Source organism: Microtus oregoni, unplaced genomic scaffold (genome assembly GCF_018167655.1).
Source record: "Microtus oregoni isolate MIOR12 unplaced genomic scaffold, Mior012 000003F_ref0000135, whole genome shotgun sequence".
Taxonomy (NCBI): Eukaryota; Metazoa; Chordata; class Mammalia; order Rodentia; family Cricetidae; genus Microtus; species Microtus oregoni.
Window position 1 is genome coordinate 5571905 of NW_024543062.1, and position 19051 is coordinate 5590955.

Genomic DNA, 19051 nt, shown 5'->3' on the forward strand with positions numbered 1-19051 from the left:
TGTCACAGTGACATAATGAAACAAAAAAAGGGTGAGTATGAGGCCTGAAGATGCTTTGAGTGCACCTCACTGACAATATAGCTGGTCGCAGAATATAGGTACCGTGTTGACAGGTTTCTGTCCTGCCCGGTTCCTGCAGTTGTTAAGTCCCAAACAAACCACACAGAGGTCTTCATTAGCTATAAACTGATTAGCCCATAAACTCAGGCTTCTTATTTACTAATTCTTATAACTTACATTAGCCATAATTCTTGTCTGAGTTAGATATGGTGTTTGTTACCTTTTTCAACAAGGCAGTCACATCTTGCTTCTTCTGAGGTTAGGTCATGACTGCAGACTACTGTTCCCAGAATTCTCCTGTTCCTTTTGCCCCACCTATACTTCCTGTCTGGCTACCGGCCAATCAGCATTTTATTAAACAGGTCAAGAAACAAATGTTTACAGGATAAAACCGTTGTCCCACAGTAGGTACCTCCCACCTCATTGCATCCAATTTTGGGCATAGATGAGAAAACAGCTTATATGATATGTAGCTGTCACTTTGAGAGACACAGAAGCTACCATAATGTAGAGCTGAACAGTGTAGGTTGAAAGCTGCCGTGATCTGCTTTGTTCAAACTGAATTATGTGAGCAATAATGAGAGTAGCTGAATCAGTCTGCCCAGCCAAGACAGCAAGGGTGCACTAACAGCAGTCAGACCACAGCATTCCCACTAATAATAGTAAAGGTATCAACTCACTTGTTTGAGGTTCTAGGGGAATGCCTCAGTGGTTAACAGCATTGGTGGTTTTTGCAGAGGATGCAGGCTCAGTTCACAGTACTCACATGGTGAGCATATTTCCTAGAACTTTAATTCCTGGGAATCTGATGCCCTCTTCTGACTTACTCACATTTCAGATATGTACATGAAAAACAGATACAGGTATGTAGGCAAAACACCCATTTAAGTTTAAAGAATATACTTGTCTGACACTTGCTTATCATTAATAATATAAAGAGATTTCATGCATGGTTTAGAACTTATTATGTATTTAGAAATAGTGGATGTTACAGGCTCTGTACAGATTTGGAGAGATTAGTTTTTCTGTACACATATTTTCCCTCTGTCTAATTTTCAGACACTATTGCTGAAAGAATCAGTTCTTACTGTACTAACCATGATTCCAATTGCAAGTATGGAACTATTTTGAGGTTTCACCTTTTCCCTCTATCTTCAGGCACTATCAACTCACCTTCTTGGGTATGGCTAAATCAATCTCATGCTGGAGTTTCTTTTGGACATCAGAATGAGTTGACAGTAAATACATAATAAAGGAAAGAGCATTGCTTGTAGTATCATAGCCGGCAAAAATAAATGTGATTGATTGCGCTGTGATCTCCATATCAGAAAGAGCTAAAATAAAATTAGACGTTGTGTGTCAATTACCAAGACTGATGCCTACATAGAAACTTCACCTGTTTTATTCTACAATATTTAGTATAGTAAGGTATTCTGCACTTTATTTATAATGATGTTTTGCCTGCAAGTTATGCATAACAATCGTGGTACAATACTTATGGGAGTAAAAACTTATAACTCATTTGACTTAAGACTCACTTCATGAGAGGGATCCAAGACTTGGCACTGTTCAATTGACCAACAACCTGAGACTAGTTAGGCTGGGAATCAAGGGTAAAAATACAACAATACTTGTGTAAAAGAAAATAAATGAATTGACTCATTGATATTTCACTATTCTTAGATCAGTGCCTTGATCAGTCATCTTCAGAGAAGCCACCTCCTGCAGCATGTAGGAACAAATGTAGAGAACCATAACCCGATATTAGACAGACAGTGACAATCTTTGGAATATTCAGCTCTAAAGGGGACATCTCCTCTAAATACCTCTCCTCAAGACTCAGCCAAATTCATCAAAAAGAAATCAGGAAAAAAGTAAAAGCAAGCAGAGATGGCAAATACCAAGAATACAAGGCCCTTGAAATCAACATGAACAAGCTTATAGAACTCACAAAGACTGAGGCAGCATGGATAGGGCCTCCATGGGCCTCCACTAGTTCTTCTCTTCATATATTATGGCTCCCAGTTTTGTATTTTAGTAGGATTCCTGAGTGTGCAAAAGAGTGGTTCTCTGACTCTTGTGTATTTCCTTAGGATCTTTTTTTTTTTCTGTTGGCTTGTCTTCCCCAACTTTGATAAGTTAGTTTTTGTTTTATCTTATTATAGTTTGTAGGGTTAAGCCCTGCCTTAGGGGGCGTGTCCGCCTCGGGCTAATGTTTACCTTTAAATCCCCCTTCTGCTTTCCTTGTCTCCACGGAAAGGTGGTTCTGTAAGTCTATTTCCCCATTAAAGCTGTATATATTTTTACAATCTGTCTGCATTCATTTACTCCGTTACCATAGTTTATTTTGTTAGATTAAAAATATGAATGAAAAAATAAGAACCCAGCTACTGGTGAAAGGTTAACAACTGGACTGTCCTGTTGGGGGAGGGAATATCAGTTTTCTTCAGTAGAATGAACTCCGCATTTCAACTACTTTGGAGCAGGCCTCAGGTTCAGGAGTTGATGCCCAACATTTAATGGACACTTCTGTTTGTGAGTTAATGTGTGTGTGTGTGTGTGTGTGTGTGTGTGTGTGTGTGTGTGCATGCACATGCGTGCTTCGATTTGGTTAATTTGGTGTTTAATTTTTTTGGTATAGTTTTATTTATTTCATTGATTTGGAGAATTTTGTTCTTACATTGGTTTTTTATTTTCTCTTATAAAAATATAGTTGGGTGGGTGTGGAGATCTGGAAGGCCTTGTGAGATGGAAAGAATATGATCACAATATATTTAAATTTAATTTTTTTTAAAAAGGAACAAAATTTGTTACTGACTTCAAATATGCAATTAACAATGGGATTTAATAATAAAAATTTCCAAAAGAGACTTTGTAGTACTAATGTATGAAGGGAAGCTTTACTCTGAAATACTAAAACCAAACACAGTGAGTAAAACGTTAGAGAGGAAACATGTTAAAAAACTGGTTTTCTTCTTTAATGTACTATGTTATTGTAAAAGGAAAAACACATTTCCAAAGACCCTTAAGCTAGAGAACACACTTCCAATGATTGAACTGTAGTGATGGTAGTATTTTGAGACTGTACTTCCGTTTTGGATGCTGTGGAAACAGATTTAGAGGTAGAGGTTCTGATTTGGTAGCTCTTTATGAGGCTGAGACTCAGCATTTGATTGATGCAAGTGACCCCATATTATTGAAGGCTTTTGGGGTGTGAAAGACAATCAAAATTGATCTTCAGATTTTAATTTTCTAATTAAAATATTATTTCATTTTCTCTGTTCTCTCCTCCCTCCTCCCATTCCAATGCCACACTTTTTTCCTCAAGTTTAGCACCACTTCTTTAACAATTTTTATTTTTATAGAAATAAAAATCATATAAGTACAATGTGCTGAGTCTGCTCAGTTTTGCCTTGCCTTCTTGTATTTGTTTCTGGGCTGACCATTTAGTATTGGATAAACAATCATGGACTCATCCCTGGGGAAAACTAATTATCTCTCTCTCAGCTGTTGTTATCTATCTGTATCTCTTGATCTAAAGTGGGTTTTCATGAGATTTTACCCAGCTATGTTGGAATGTCAGCTCTTGTTGAGACAATTTAGGTCTTGTTTAAGTATTTATGCTGTTAAGAATGCATGGTTGTAGCTTCCTTGTCATAGATGGAAGGTACAATAACTTTCATATTTTCTTTATGTAGATACTCCTTGATTTTTAGAAAGTTCCTCAGGGTGCTGCGTTTTAAATACATGTCTGTGTCTCATTGCAATTAACAGAAAGCCTTCTCTGCTTAAATGACCCTGTCTACATTTCAAAGACAAATCTCTCCCCATGTGCTTCTCCTTAGACTGTAAAGCAGCCTTTATTACCTTTGTGGTACTCCACGTCTTTCAAATTCTGGGAGTTCATCATCAACTGAAGAAAATCCACTCGGCGCTTAAAAGAAAAAGAAATATCAAAGTCAGAAGTTACGTTGCTAAGTCAAAAATGAATATGGGATGAAGACCTTAAATTATTTTATGAATAATGACTTATTTGAGGCCAGTCTATCGTTAAGTTTGCCTACAGTGCTGGTTACAGAAACTGTTATCTACAGATTTTGGAGAACAAGCAGTCTGTCATACTCTAGTATCATGCTGCCATGTCCAACACCTTTTCTCAGGGCTTTTCTTCATTCTGAGCATCTGAAGTTACTGATGACAGACCCCTGACTGGATGGTTGTCAGTTTTTGTTTTTGTCATATGCATTTGTTTAGCAAAATGTCCTGAATATCAACCTGTTGTTTACTTAACATATTCTTAAATAATATCCCATTTTTATTGACAGCTGTTTCTGGAGCTTATTGCTGGATTTTATGTGATTATGTGCAAATATTCCAAATACCCAGAGTAATAAAAATTTGATTAGATACTGATTCTTTGGCATCTTACTGACAGATACTTTCTGCCATGCACTGGTCTCATTAGGCAAACCTGTGTTTTCAAATGGTACTCTCAATGCTCAAAGGAATTGCCCAACATGATGGCAAGCCACAACACAGATTAAACAAACTGAATTCATCAAATATCTTAATGAGAATTTCCTTTGGGAATTTGTGACATGTGACAGAAGAGCTTTGAAATTGAAATAATTTTTAATATATTTTACCTCCTGGTTATTTTCCAGTCGCTCTTTTTTTGCTTTATTCACAAAATTTTGTAAAAAACTTATAGCATCATTAGGAAGAATGCCGATATCAAGTTTGTCATATAGTCCTTTAAGGAATGGAAAGAGTGCTATAAAGAAAAAAGAAATACTTTGATGAAAATGTTAACTTAACCAATTGGCAGTTACTTTATTCATCAATGTTAAAGACTGTATAATTAAAAAAATAAAACAATCAAATCAAGTGACAGAAACAAAATTGTCAGACACATGCTAAAAAATAAATTGTAATATATATATATATATATGTATATATATAGCTTATTAAACTTTAATATGTTAAATCTAAATAAATTTCCTTATTTATCTTATATCCTGTCTGCAGTGTCTTCTCATTCCTCTCCTCTCAATACAGCACCCCACCCACTGTTCACACCCCTCAATCTGTTCCACCTTCTTTTCTGTTTAAAAGGTCAGATCTCCCATGACTGTCAACAAAACAAGGCATATAAATTTGCAGTAATACTAAGCAACTCCCCATACATTAAGCCTGGGCAAAGTGACCCAGTATGAGGAGTAGGTTCCCAAAAGTGAGTAAAAGTGTTGGAGACAGCCTTTGTTCCTACTGATAGGAGTCCCACAAGAGGATCATGCTACACAACTGTAACATACATGCGGAGTGCCTAGATCAGTCCCATACAGGCTTTCTCATTGGCAGTTCAGTCCCTGTGAGCCCCTATGAGTCCAGGTTATTTGATTCTGTGAGTTTTCTTGTAATGTTCTTGACCCCTTTGTCTCCAATAATCCTTTTCTCCCTCTTCTGCAGGATTACTCGGGCAGGAGAGTAAGACCACAAAAATATTTCCAAGACTGTCAGGACCTACAAACCTAACATAGAACCAAACATAACTGAAGGACAAAAATATCATTGTAAGTGTAAAGATGTTAAATTTTAATAAAAAAATATACACAAAAATACATTATCTCTATAGGAATTCAGTATGGACTTCTACTAAAATATTTATAGAAAACCAAAACCAATTCTTTACAGGAATGTCCAAAACTCACAAAATTACAGAAAGCTTCAGAATTTATTATAAAGGCTAATACTGTCTTCTTAGTCATACCAGAATATGTCATGCAAAGTAAAATTGTATCAACTGTGACTTATACATACTATTGGAGACTTCATCAATAAAACACTTTCACCTTGATGCATGCTATCCAAAGAGGTACAAATAGAATAAAATCAAGTTGCACACAAGCACACTGAATGAAGTAATCTGAAAATTTAGGACAGGCTCTCCAATAATTCTTCCTGTCCAGTGTTCTCATAAAATTAGATGTTCAGGGAATTCTTTTAACTTGCTAAAAAATGTCTATGAAAACAAAGAGTTTACACAGATATTTACAGAGAAAATATTTCCCATTAAGTAAAAAAAAAAAGACCATGATAGTTTGTTTTCTTTATCTTCACCACTCTTCAGTGACTATAACCAAAAAGCAGGTTTGTATGTCTACCAGGGTACAGCATCAATATACAAGGATACACAAGCTGCAACCATGAGATCTGGCACAGTCAGTATTACATCTCTCTGAGTGCTGAGGATGAGAATCACATATTTGAGGAGCATAATAAATTACTAAATATAATCTGAATAAAATAAGCAAAAATTTCATTGCTGATGGTGAAATAAGCAGCACTAGATGAGCTAGCCAAGCATCGTACCACAAAGTTCCATCCCTGAGCCCCATGTTTGAAGAAGAATCTTGCTTTTAGGCTAAGTAGGTCAAGAATCACAATCATCCTGCCTCTATATCATTACCTCAGGAATTCAAAGCATTCACCGATACAACTGACACACAAAAAAAAACCCTGCTCCTTTACTTAATTGTATTCATATTTAATGGAATAAAACAAGCCCAGTGTGAAACTAGCAAAAAACACCATTAACAAAATCATTAAAACATAAATAATCATAGCCCCCAGTACACACTGATCCTCTTGGTACCCATAACCTTCATTAGGCTGAGCCAGGAAACATCTTGATGATGAAACTCAACATCAAATATATTCTGGAGCAAAACTTGGTGAAGAGAATAATGCAGAGGGTCCTCCTTTGGTGAGATAATCTGATATTCTGACCAGGCTATTTTCTTATTTCAATTTTTCCACAGTCTTACTCTCCACTACAGCTATTCCTTATTTTTTACCATGACCAATACCAATATGGATTCCTGCTTTTCTCACTTTTTATGTTATATGATTTCTTTGTTTAACAAACCTTTTTCTATAACCTTTCTTTTTTTTTAGAACATAGACTGGTCTCGTTCCCAGTATCTCTGTGACTCAACTTTCTGAGAGATGAGACGGCTTTATAAGATATGAGTGCACAGCTTTCGCCTTCTGATTCCAGTCTACATTAAAAAAAAATTCCACATCTTTCCTCATCTTTTTCTTGTCTCTACCTTTTCCTTTCTCTATACTCATACCTCCTCTATTTCCTACTAGTAAACAATCAACTAGTCACTAGTTCCTCCAAAGTTTACTTCTTACTTCCCTCCTTTTCTCACTTATAGTACAAATAGCTAAATAGTAGAGAGAGAATTGAGTATGCCTTAGTTGCTAAAACATTTGGAACTTAAAGACTTTCTAAAGATAGCTTCTTAATTAACCACTAATATATTTTTATGGCAGTCTTACTGATGGATAACAACTCATGTTGAAGACATTGATCAACTGACTGAGAATGACTGAGTGGAGATCTTGGAGCCCTGAACACAAGGCTAACAGGAGAAAACTCATCTCATCCCTACTCATAGCTAGACTTCTTTTAACACAAAACACTCCCACTGAAGGAAGAAAGATGCTGTGACTTAAATCAACAAGAAAACTTAACTTCTAATGCAAACACAGACAGAAAAATCTCAGCAGTAAAGCAGTAATAAGATGAAAAACCAAAACAATTTTCTTTCAATAATTATTAAGTTAATAGCAACTCTTAAAAAGATAAGCAGACATAACTCTAGATTAGAAATAAAAATGATTATAAATTTGTTCAAAAAATTCAAATAACACATACCTATCTTCTGAATAATTCCAAGAAAACACTAAATGCTGAAAGAATGCAGGAAATTGAGGCAAGATATTGAAATAAAATTGTCGTTAAAGAAAAGAGAATAAAGAAAATATTGTAATCAGTAATATAACAAGAATTAAATTACATTCATTCCAATTTCATCCCAGTGATGGAGGGATGGTTCAGTACACGTAAATGTATAAATATATATCCTGACATCAATGGGCTCAAGGGCAGAAATCATAGTTTTCTCATATTTAACAAATCAACATTAAACATGTGCCAAAACTGATAAAGAAAAAGCATGTGTAATATGCAAAGATAAAGGAGGATTTTGGGTCAGAACATCCAATAGTGACATGGGAGAGAATATATTGTAGTGTAGTATGTGTGTGTGTGTGTGTGTGTGTGTGTGTGTGTGTATGCGTGTGTGTGTATGCCATGAGTATTTTTATTTTATATGCTAGCTAAAAACAAATTTAGAATACTGATAGACTTAAAAAATACGCTACGGAGCTATAGAGAAAATCCAAAATGTTAAAAGCTTTCTGGTATTTTTCACACTGGATCCTGGGGTTGTTGAGGGAATTCACCTTCATTCCAAAGATGTGATAAAAACTTCTACACCTACTCTTAAAATAAATATACTATCCATAACAAAAAACCAGAAACATTTGAAGCAGATGACATTAAATTGACTTTCATTCAAGAGATGGAGAAATGAATTAACGTATGTGAATGTATAAATATAAATCATGAGTTTAGTAGATTAATGACAAAAATGCCATGATCATCCAAGGCGTTTCATAAAATATAAAGTATGTGGCAGTGATGGAGAACCACATGTGTTGTGAAAATGCAATGGGTGATATGAGAACCAGATCATATGGGAGTGAGAGCAAGATGGGGGATGCAAAAGGGTATGTATATACTATGAGAAATATTTTGTTTTATATGTTTATTAGAATATGTCTAATATCTTAATATAGTTGAAAAACAATCTATATACCTGTAGACAAAAACAGTGGATTGAAAATGCCAAATGTAAAAAGCTTTTTGGTGTTTCTCACAAAGGGATCCTGGGGATTGTTGAGGGAATCCACCTCCACTCCAAATGAGGTGCTCGTGATCACATCCATGCTGTAGGCTCCAAAGATCCTGAGTCAAGAAACAGGAGTTAGCATGTGACCCACACAGGCCCTGTCTTGAACACATAAAGCATGCAAACTACTCAAACTCTTGGAAACTGTGATACCCTGGAAGAAGTCATCCCGTGTGATATAGGAACTAAGGATGTTTCTGAGAAAAATATAAAAATAGACTCACCAAGTTTTTAGTACATTAGAGTTAGTCATAGTTTGTATTCGGTATGCTCAAACAGGCTAAGATTATCACTTCAGTGTCATTATAACAGGGTTTTACTACATTCTCCATTTTTGGAAGCTTCTTACTTTTGAGTTTGATGGAGATGTGGGAGAATATTTTTTTCTTATGGATATTTTTCTATGTACCTCAACAAAAACTATGGTTTTAGATTGTTCAATGTTACAATCTATAACACTGTTAGCCAAACCAACTCCTGAGAATGTTCCACATACACTCTCCTCCCACCGTTCCCAATCTCCACAACTGTAGCTGTCCTAAGATTATGTTCTTTCTAAGATATATTATAGTTTGTCTTCCAGAATATTCAAGATGACAATAGTTAATCTAATGTTGTTTCATGTACAGCTTAGGGGGTGCAACTGTGTTAACCAAGGTAGTTTTGGAGTTTATCTTTCTCAAATAGTTCACAGCTGTGTAACAACGCACCACACATTTAAGCTAGCTATGGGTTAATTCAACACGGGAAATATTGTTCTGGAATAATCAACACAGGGAATATTAGCTACCTGTTAGGCTGGAGAGATCTCCAGATGTGTCAAATACGCCCCAGAAAATGCATTCAGCACTACTCACTCTTTCATGTTAACAGGCCTGCCTTCCTCTGCCTTCTGACCAATGTGTTTCACCAGTACATCTCCATAATGTTGGATGATGGGGAACATCTAATCACAAAGACAACACAGTCTGTTGTTAATGTAAGGTTCCGTGTCCCAATACAACTAGGCTTTCGAAATGATGAAAGGCCAATCATATATTCTAATGGTCTGTGTAAGACCTGGAAAGAACAAAAGCCCTTCTGAGGAATATTATGCTCAAAGGCTGTGATGAGTTTGATATTACTATACCAGTCCTCAGACACAGTCTTATATATTTACAGTGATAAGTCCTCCACTTTCTTACCTCCTTCAGTTTTCCACTGGAGAAGGTTGGAGACAACAATGTTCGGATTCTCTTCCATTCTTCATTCTGAGACCAAGTGACACTTCTTTTCATCAATCCCTTTGGACCAAGAAACTATAATACAAATAAAAAAATATACTTATATTTTATATAAGTATATACTTATATTATATACTTATTATATATATTATATACTTATTATACTTATTATATATATTATATACTTATATTTTATATATTACAAATAAAATATATACACACACACACACATATATATATATATATATATATATATATATATATATATATATTTCCCTCCGTGAGCTTGGTTACAAAACATGTATAAAACAATCACTACTTCCTTAATAGATAATGACCATCTTTCTGGTGGCAAGTTTTATGCTTAATTTTCAATAAATACTCATCAAAGGAGAATCAAACTAGGAACAGAGAGAAGACTCATCTGTTAGGAGCATATGCTGCTATTGCAGAAGATCTGAGTTCAGCTCCCAGCATCATGTCAGGTGGCTTAAAACTGCCTGCAGTTCCAGATCATAGGGATCAAACATACTCTTCTGGCCTTTGTGTCCATTGCACTCATGTTAACAAACCCGTACACAGACATACATATGTGCAAATAATTAAAATAATATCCTAAAAACTTTAGAGTCAAGATGAACTGCTAGAGACATGGGAACAGCCACCTTCTGGGACTCAGAAGGCCATTGCTATCCAAAAATCGCAAGTATCTAATTACCTGTAAAAGAACTGCATAAGCTATGACCCAGGAACACTCTTACCACTATTGGTAAGAGAAAGGCTCATGTGGTCTTGTCCTTTTCAGGATTTATTAGGAGTTAATGATTGTTAAGGAAGGAAGAAACATTTCATTTAGCAGTGAATATACAGGTAGGATGCTGTGTCCCTGCAAGCGCCTTTAAGAGAACATGCTATTGACAATTAAACTTTGTTGCAGTCATTGAGTCACCAAAACCTTTTAAAAGACATCTGAGTACCTGGGGAAATCCCGTTGGACCCCTGGGAACCCCTCTAGAGCCATGTCTCTTGTCAACCCTAAAATGGCAGCCTTAATTAAAATATCTTCTCCCCTGCTCCCATATCCACCCTTCTTCCATCTCCACCATCCCATTCCCCCAAGCTCTCCCCAATCCTCCCCTTCTACCTTCTCTCTCCCCATCTCACCTTTTCCCCACTCCCAGCCCCGTGATCTCAACTTTTGCCCAGTGATCTTGTCTACTTCCAATATCTGGGAGAAGAAATATATGTTTTCCTTTGGGTTCACCTTCTTATTTAGCTTCTCTAGGATCACGAACTACAGGCTTGATGTTTTTTATTTGTGGCTAGAATCTACTTATGAGTGAGTACATACCATACTCCTCTTTTGCGGTCTGGGTTATCTAACTCAGTAAAGTGTTTTCTATTTCCATCCATTTGCATGCAAAATTCAAGATGTCATTGTTTTTTACCGCTGAGTAAAACTCTAAAGTGTATATTGCCACACCTTCTTTATCCATTCTTCTATTGAGGAGCACCTAGGTTGTTTCCAGGATTTGGCTATTACAAATGGTGCTGCTATGAACATAGTTGAACAAATGATTTGTAGTATGATTGAGCATCTCTTGGGTATTTTCCCAAGAGTGGAACTGCGGGATCCTGAGGTAGTTTGACCCCCAGTTTGCTGAGAATCCACCACACTGATTTCCAAAGTGGTTGCACAAGTTTGCATTCTCACTCACAATGTATGAGTGTTCCCCTTACCCCACATAGTTTCCAGCATAGGCTATATTTTTTTTTTTGATTTTAGCTATTCTGACAGGTGTAAGATGGTATCTCAAAGTTGTTTTGATTTGCATTTCCCTGATCACTAAGGAGGTTGAGCATGACCTTAAGTGTATTTTGGCCATTTGAACTTCTTGGGCGGCAGAGGAGAGAGTGCCTGAACTGACCTTCTCCCATAGCCACATTGATCAATATTTTACATTTCACCATAGAACCTTCTTCTGGCAATTGATGGAAATAGAAACAGAGACCCACATTGGAGCACTGGACTGAGCTACCAGGCCCAGATGAAGAGCAGAAGGAGAGAGAATATGAGCAAGGAAGTCAGGACCGCAAGGGGTACATCCATCCAAGGAGAAAGTGTGACTGACCTAATGGGAGCTCACCAAGGCCACCTGGACTGGGACTGATTGAGCAAGTGATCAAACTGGACTCTCTGAATGTGGCTGAAACGAGGGCAGACTGAGAAGCCAATGATAGTGACACCATATTTTGTAGTAATAGGTGCGGTGGTCCTCTCCCTGCCACCTGGCTAGCTTTACCCGAAATAATTACACGGTAACTGTATTCTTTTAAACACTGCCTGTCCCATTAGTTCTAGCCTCTTATTGGCTAATTCTCACATCTTGATTATCCCATTTCTAATAATCTGTGTAGCACCATGAGGTGGTGGCTTACCGGGAAATATCTTAACCTGTGTCCATCATTGCAGAGGAGAGTTATAGCGTCTGCCTCACTTCCCTTCTTCCCAGCATTCTGTTCTGTCTACTCCACCTATCTATGTTCTGATGTATCAGGCCAAACAGTTTCTTTATTAATTAACCAATGAAGTCAACACATAGAAAGAAGACCCACCTACATCAGGGTTTTGATTCTACTGCATGTACTGGCTTTTTGGGAGCCTAGTCTGTTTGGATGCACACCTTCCTAGACCTAGATGGAGGAGGGAGGACTTTGGACTTCTAACAGGGCAGGGCACCCTGACTTCTCTTACCACTGGAGAGGAACAGGAAGGGAGAGTGGGGGGAGTTAGAAAAAATGGGGGGATGTGAGGAGGCAGAAATTTTTAATAAATAGAAAAAAATGAAAAAAGTTATCTGAATAGAAGGACAAATATTTTGGAATAAGAAGGCAAACAGCAAAAGTGGTAGAAGAAAAATATGTAAAAAAAATATGTAATAGTAAATAATTAGAAGCAAAACACATTATATATGGATATGTTAGCATGTTTCACATTTATTAAATGTGATTATAAGCCTATCATACACACATGTATGAAAGAAATGAAAACAAAGAAAAAGTTAAGAATTACTACCACAAAAAAAAAAAACCAATCATGGTTGCGTTGGGAGACAGGCCATCCCAAGTTTTCTTTGAGGTCCTAATATTAAAAAAAGGGCATAGATGTTGAAGACTTTTTCTTGATGGATTTTTGTGATGAGTATAAAATGTCATTCTCCATCTGTTCTGATTAATTTCAGTTTGAAGTATATTTAATTAGATAATAGAATAGCTATATCTGCTTGTTTCTTAGGTACATTTGATTGGAAATTTTTTCTTTTTCTTTTTTTTAATTATAAACTTGTTGGCCTAGTAGCTCAGACTTTTATTAACTCTTATAACTTATATTAGCCCATAATTCTTGTCTGTGTTAGCCAGGTCCCTTGGTGCCTTTTTGGCAAGGCAGTCACATCTAGCTTCCTCTGAGGCTGGATCAGAACTGCAGAATGAAACTTCCTTCTTCCCAGAATTCTCATTGCACACCTCTATTTGCTGCCTGGTCACCGTCACCCTGTCTATACTTCCTGCCTGGCTACTGGCCAATCATCATTATATAAAAAATAATACAAGTTACCAGATAAAAAACCATTGTCCCACAGCAAAGAATATTAACTGTGTAAGCCGAAAGTACAATCAAGCAACTTTCAAAAAATGTGAGTAATGGCAGAAATAGCTGGCTGCCTGGACAGTCACCCAAAAATCCTCTGCAACATTGGGGCATCCATCTTCGGCCTACATGCCTATCATATTCAACAGACTTTTCAGTGAAGCAGGATATTCTGAATAGCTGCCCCTTCTTGTCTTGACAATCTTTTGTAGTCACTTTCTTTTGTGTCGTGCTTGTCCAATTAGAAAATATTATATATGTATATATATATATATATTCTTTTCCACTATATATATTAATCCAAGTTCTCACTCCCTTCCCTCCCCCCATTCCCTCTACATACCCTCCCACTCCACCCCTATCCAATCCACAGAGAAGGCAAGGCACACTGCCCTGTGGAAGGTCCAAGGCCCTCCCCCATTATATCCAGGCCAAGCAAGATATTAATTCAAAGAGATTAGATTTCAAAAAAAAAAGCCAAAACATGCAGTAGAGATAAATTGTAGTGCCATTGCCAGTGGTCCTTCAGTCTGCCCTGGCCATGCAACTGTCAACCACACTCAGAGGGACCACTTTGGTCCCATGCTTGGCCCTTCCCAGTCCAGCTGGAGTTGGTGAGCTTTCACTAGCTCGTGTAGACTGTTTCAATGGGTGAATCAATCATGGTCTTGACCTCTTTGCTCGCATTCCTCGCAATCTTATTTATTAATTAAAAATTTCCACCCCCTCCCATTTCACTCCCTCAACACTTTACTCTGAGGTAACGTCTGTATTTGAGGTTGAGGTATTTTTCTTGTATATGGCAGAATGAGGGATTTTATTTTCATATCCATTTTTTAGCCTGTGTTTTTTATATGTGAATCGCATCCTTTGATATTGAGAGATATTAATGAACAGTGGTTGTTAATTCCTGTTATTTTTCAGTGGTAGTTTTTGTGCATTTCCCTTCTTTGGGATTTGCTGGTGTGAGGTTATCTGTTGCCTGTGTTTTTGTGGGCATGGTTAGCTTCCTTGGATTGGATTTTTCCTTCTAGTACTTTCTGTAGGGCTGGATTTGTGGATAGGTATTGTTTAAGTTTGGTTTTGCCATGAAATGTCTTGTTTTGTTTTCCCATAAATTGTGGTCGAAAGCTTTGTTGATATAGTATGGGCTTGCATCCATGGTCTCTTAGTATCTGCAGCAATCTGTCCAGGACCTTCTGGATTTGAAAGTGTTCATTGAGAAGTTGTGTGTAATTTTCATAGGTCTGACTACCAGGACAATTGATCAACTATGTTTATAACAGTATTATTTGTAATAGACAGAACCTAAAATCAACATGGATTCCCCTCAACTAAAAAATAAATAAAGGAAATGTGGTATATTTACACAATGGAGTACTATTCAGTATTTAAAAAATGACATCTTGAAATATGCAAGAAAAGGATTGGAACTAGAAAAAGACATCCTGAGTGAGTTAATCCAGACTTGAAAAATGAGCATGGTATGTACTCATCATAAGTGGATACTGGCTGAAAAACAAAGATAACAAGCCTATTATCCATGACCACAGAGAAGCTACATAACAAGGGAAACCCTAAGAGAAACATATACAGATCTGCCTGGGAAGGGAACATAGACAAGATCTCCTGAGAAAATTGGGAGCAAGGACATTGGTGGAGAAAGGAAGGTGGAAGGGGAGGAAGAGGGGAGAAGGAAAGGAAGGATGAAACTTGAGGGAATGGAAAGGTCAAGAAGAGAGGAAGGACAGAGATGGAGAGCAAGGAAAGAGATATCTTGATTGAGGGAGCCATCAGGGGGCTAGCAAGAAACATTGCACTAGAGGAATTCCCAGGAATCCACAAGGATGACCCCACTAAGATAATAAGAAATAGTGGAAAGGGTGAAAAAACTGGTCTTGCCCTGTCGTCAGATTGATGACTATCTAAAATGTCACTATAGAACCTACAACCAGCAACTAATAGAAGCTGAGTCAGAGATCCACAGTGGAGAACTGGACTGAGCTCCCAAAGTCCAGTCAAAGAGTGGGAGGAGTGGTAACATGAGCAAAGAGGACAAGACTGTGATTGGGGATACCCACTGAAACAGTCTACCTGAGCTAATGGGAGCCTACCAACTCTGGCCTGACAGTGAAGGAAACAGCATAGGACAAAACTAGGTCCACTGAATGTGGGTGACAGTTGTATGGCTGGGTCAGAATGTGGAGTCATTGTCAGTGAAACCAGGTTTTATCCCTACTGCTTGTTCTGTGTTTTTGGGAACCCATTCTCTTTGTAGGGTTACCTTGTTCAGCCTAGATATAGTTGGGAGGGCCTTAGTATTGCCTTCAAGCAATGGGCAACATGTTGTTGACTCCCCATAGAAAGACCCTCTCTGAAGAGTGGGTGATAGCATGGAATGGGGGAGAAGGTGGAGGGAATGGGAGGAAGATAGGGAGTAGAAATTGGGATTAGTATGTAAAATAAGAAAATATAGTTTTCAAAACAAATAAATTAAATATTACATATTTAAAAAGAAAAGGGAATACAATTTTTATATACTGCTTTCTTAGTGCAACATTGCTTGATTAGCTTCCTTCTTACTTCATTCCAGTACATAATAGCACACTTCAGATTCAGTCCAATCTCTCCCCTTTGTATGCTTAATTGGCATAAGACATAGTTTATGCAAGACCCTCAGAACTCAACTTTTTCATTTTCCTTATCTTTTGATCCTTCCTCTCAGGAGCCTATCAGGGAGAATGACATATTAATCTACTTTGAATGGCACCCAATCAGGGACACCTGAGTACAGGAGAAAGAATAAGTACTTTCATAACATATAGATAAATATGTGGGGTCAGGTCAGAAACACTGCCTGTAGAAAGAAGCAAAGATAAGGTGGGGGTAAAACAGAAGGCAGTGAAGGAGAAGGAAAAGAAGAAGAAGCAGAAGCAGGAACAGGAGAAGGAGGGGGAAGATGAGGAGGACGAGGAGCAGGAAGAGAAGGAGGAGGATAATGACAACAACAACAACAACGAAAGAACCACAAATGGAGATTGAAGAAGAGGAAGAAGTCAAATTATCTTTATTTGCAGAATATTACACCAGAAAACTTGTAGCAATATCCAATAATTTGAACATTGAGCCAGGATGCAAAACCAACTTAGGAAATGTATAGTCTTTCTCACACCATCATGCTGAGATGAATATCATGGACACATTTACTGTCACAGTAACCTCCAAGAAAATATCCCTTGGAATCAACCTAACCAAGGAGAAGAAAAACCTCTCCAATAAAACATTCAAAAAGACATATTGAGACACCAGAAAATGAAAAACATCCTATACTCTTCAGGTGGAAGAATTGATATTGTGAAATGATCAGCCTACAAAAGCAATATACAGATTCAATACAAGACAAAGCAAAATCCCCACCATGTTCTTCATGCAAATAGAAAAAAAGAATCCTAAAACTCAGAGGGAGACAGAAAATACTGTAGATAAGCAATATTGAGTAAAAAGAACAATATAGGAGGGATTATCAATTTTATTTCATACATAATTTCTGCTCTCAATTTATTTCCTGCTATCTAGTTCTCTTAGGTGAGTTTGCTTCTTTTTGTTCTAAAGTTTTCAAATGTTCTGTTAATTTGCTAGTGTGGGATTTTTCAAGCTTCTTTATGTAGGCCTTTAGTGCTATGAATTTTACTCTTAACACTGCTTTCATTGTGTCCCATAAATTTGGGTATGTTGTGTGGTCATTTTCATTGAATTTTAGAAAGTCTTTTATTTCTCCCATTATTTCTTCCTTGACCCATTGGTGATTCTTGTGAGCTTTGTTTAATTTCCATGTGTTTGTGGGCTTTCTGGAATTAGTATTGCAGTTGGCTTCCTGTTTTAAACCATGGTAATCTGATAAAATACATGGGGTTATACCAATTTATTGTATTTGTTGAAGTTTGTTTTGTTACCGAGTATGTGGTTGGTTTTTGAGAAGGTTCCATGAGGTGCTGAGAATGTATATTCTTCTTTTGTTTGGATGGAATATTTTGTAGATAATCTGTTAAATCAGTTTGAGTCATAACATCTGTTTGTTCTCTTATATCTTTGATAATTTTTTTGTCGGACTGACATGTGCAGTGGTGAGAGGGGAGTGTTGAAGCCCCCACTATTAGTGTATGGCGTCTAATGTATGATTTAAGCTTTAGAAGTGTTTCTTTTACATATGAGGGTGCCCTTGTATTTGGAGCATAGATGTTTAGTATTGAGATTTTCTCTCGATAGATTTTTCCTGTGACTAATATGAAATGTCTTTTTTGTCTCTTTTGATTGATTTTAGTTTGAAGTCTTTTTTTTTAGGTATTAGGATAGCTACACCTGCTTGTTTCTTAGGTCCATTGGATTGGAATATTTTTCTTCTCAACCCTTTACTCTGAGATGGTGTCTGTCTTTGAGGTTGAGATGTGTTTCTTGTATGCAGAAGGATGGTATCTGCTTTTATATCAAATCTGTTAGCCTATGCCTTTCTATGTGTGGGTTGAGTCCATTTATATTAAGGGATATTAATGACCAGTGATTGCTATCTCCTGTTAATTTAGTTTTCACTTTTGGTGATGTAAATTAGTGCATTTTTCCATTCTTTGGGATTTGCTGCTGTGACACCATCAATTGTCTGTGTTTTTATTGGTGTAGTCAACCTCCTTGGATTGGAGTTTTCCTACAAGTTTTTTGTTTAGGGCTGGGTTTGTGGCTAGGTATTGGTTAAATCTGATTTTGTCATGGAATATCTTGTTTTGCCCTTCTGTGGTGATTGAAAGTTTTGCTGGGTATAGTAGTCTGGGCTGGCATCCATGGTCTCTTAATGTCTGCACAATGCTTGACCATGACTTTCTGGCTTTCATTATCTCCAATGAGAAGTCTGTAATTCTGATAGGTCTGCTCTGGTCTACTCCCTCAGAGTTCCCAGGATCAGGTGTGTACAAATCTGCAGAGGACCTGGCTCAGACTTACTCCCTCACAGGTCCCAGATTCAGGCTTGGACCAGCAGAGGGTTCTAGTTCCTGCCTATTCCCTTTGATGTCCCAGACCAATACGTGGACCCATAGATGTCCTGGCTCAGGCATACTCCTTCTGAGGTTCCAGGATCACATATGAACCCTCAGAGATATCTGGTTCCTTCCTACTCCCTTGGAAGTCCCAGATTCACACTCAGAAGGTCTTGGCTCAGGCCTAGTTCCTCAGAGGTCAGAGACTCACACCCAGAAACACAGGGATCCTGGCTTAGGTCTACTCCCTTGAAGGTCCCAGATTCA

At 37.4% G+C, this 19051-nt stretch overlaps 1 protein-coding gene across 1 annotated transcript in view; it reads right to left on the minus strand.

The window, feature by feature from the left end:
- The window catches only part of LOC121445245 (cytochrome P450 3A13-like), a 41068-nt gene that overhangs the window by 11475 nt on the left and 10542 nt on the right, over nucleotides 1–19051 (minus strand). Inside the window, exons 5-10 of the mRNA XM_041647290.1 lie at nucleotides 10070–10183; nucleotides 9743–9831; nucleotides 8793–8941; nucleotides 4707–4834; nucleotides 3928–3994; nucleotides 1234–1394 (exon numbers count right to left, since the gene is read on the minus strand). Of these exons, the coding sequence (XP_041503224.1) occupies nucleotides 1234–1394; nucleotides 3928–3994; nucleotides 4707–4834; nucleotides 8793–8941; nucleotides 9743–9831; nucleotides 10070–10183 (708 nt within the window). The remainder of the gene's footprint in view (nucleotides 1–1233; nucleotides 1395–3927; nucleotides 3995–4706; nucleotides 4835–8792; nucleotides 8942–9742; nucleotides 9832–10069; nucleotides 10184–19051) is intronic.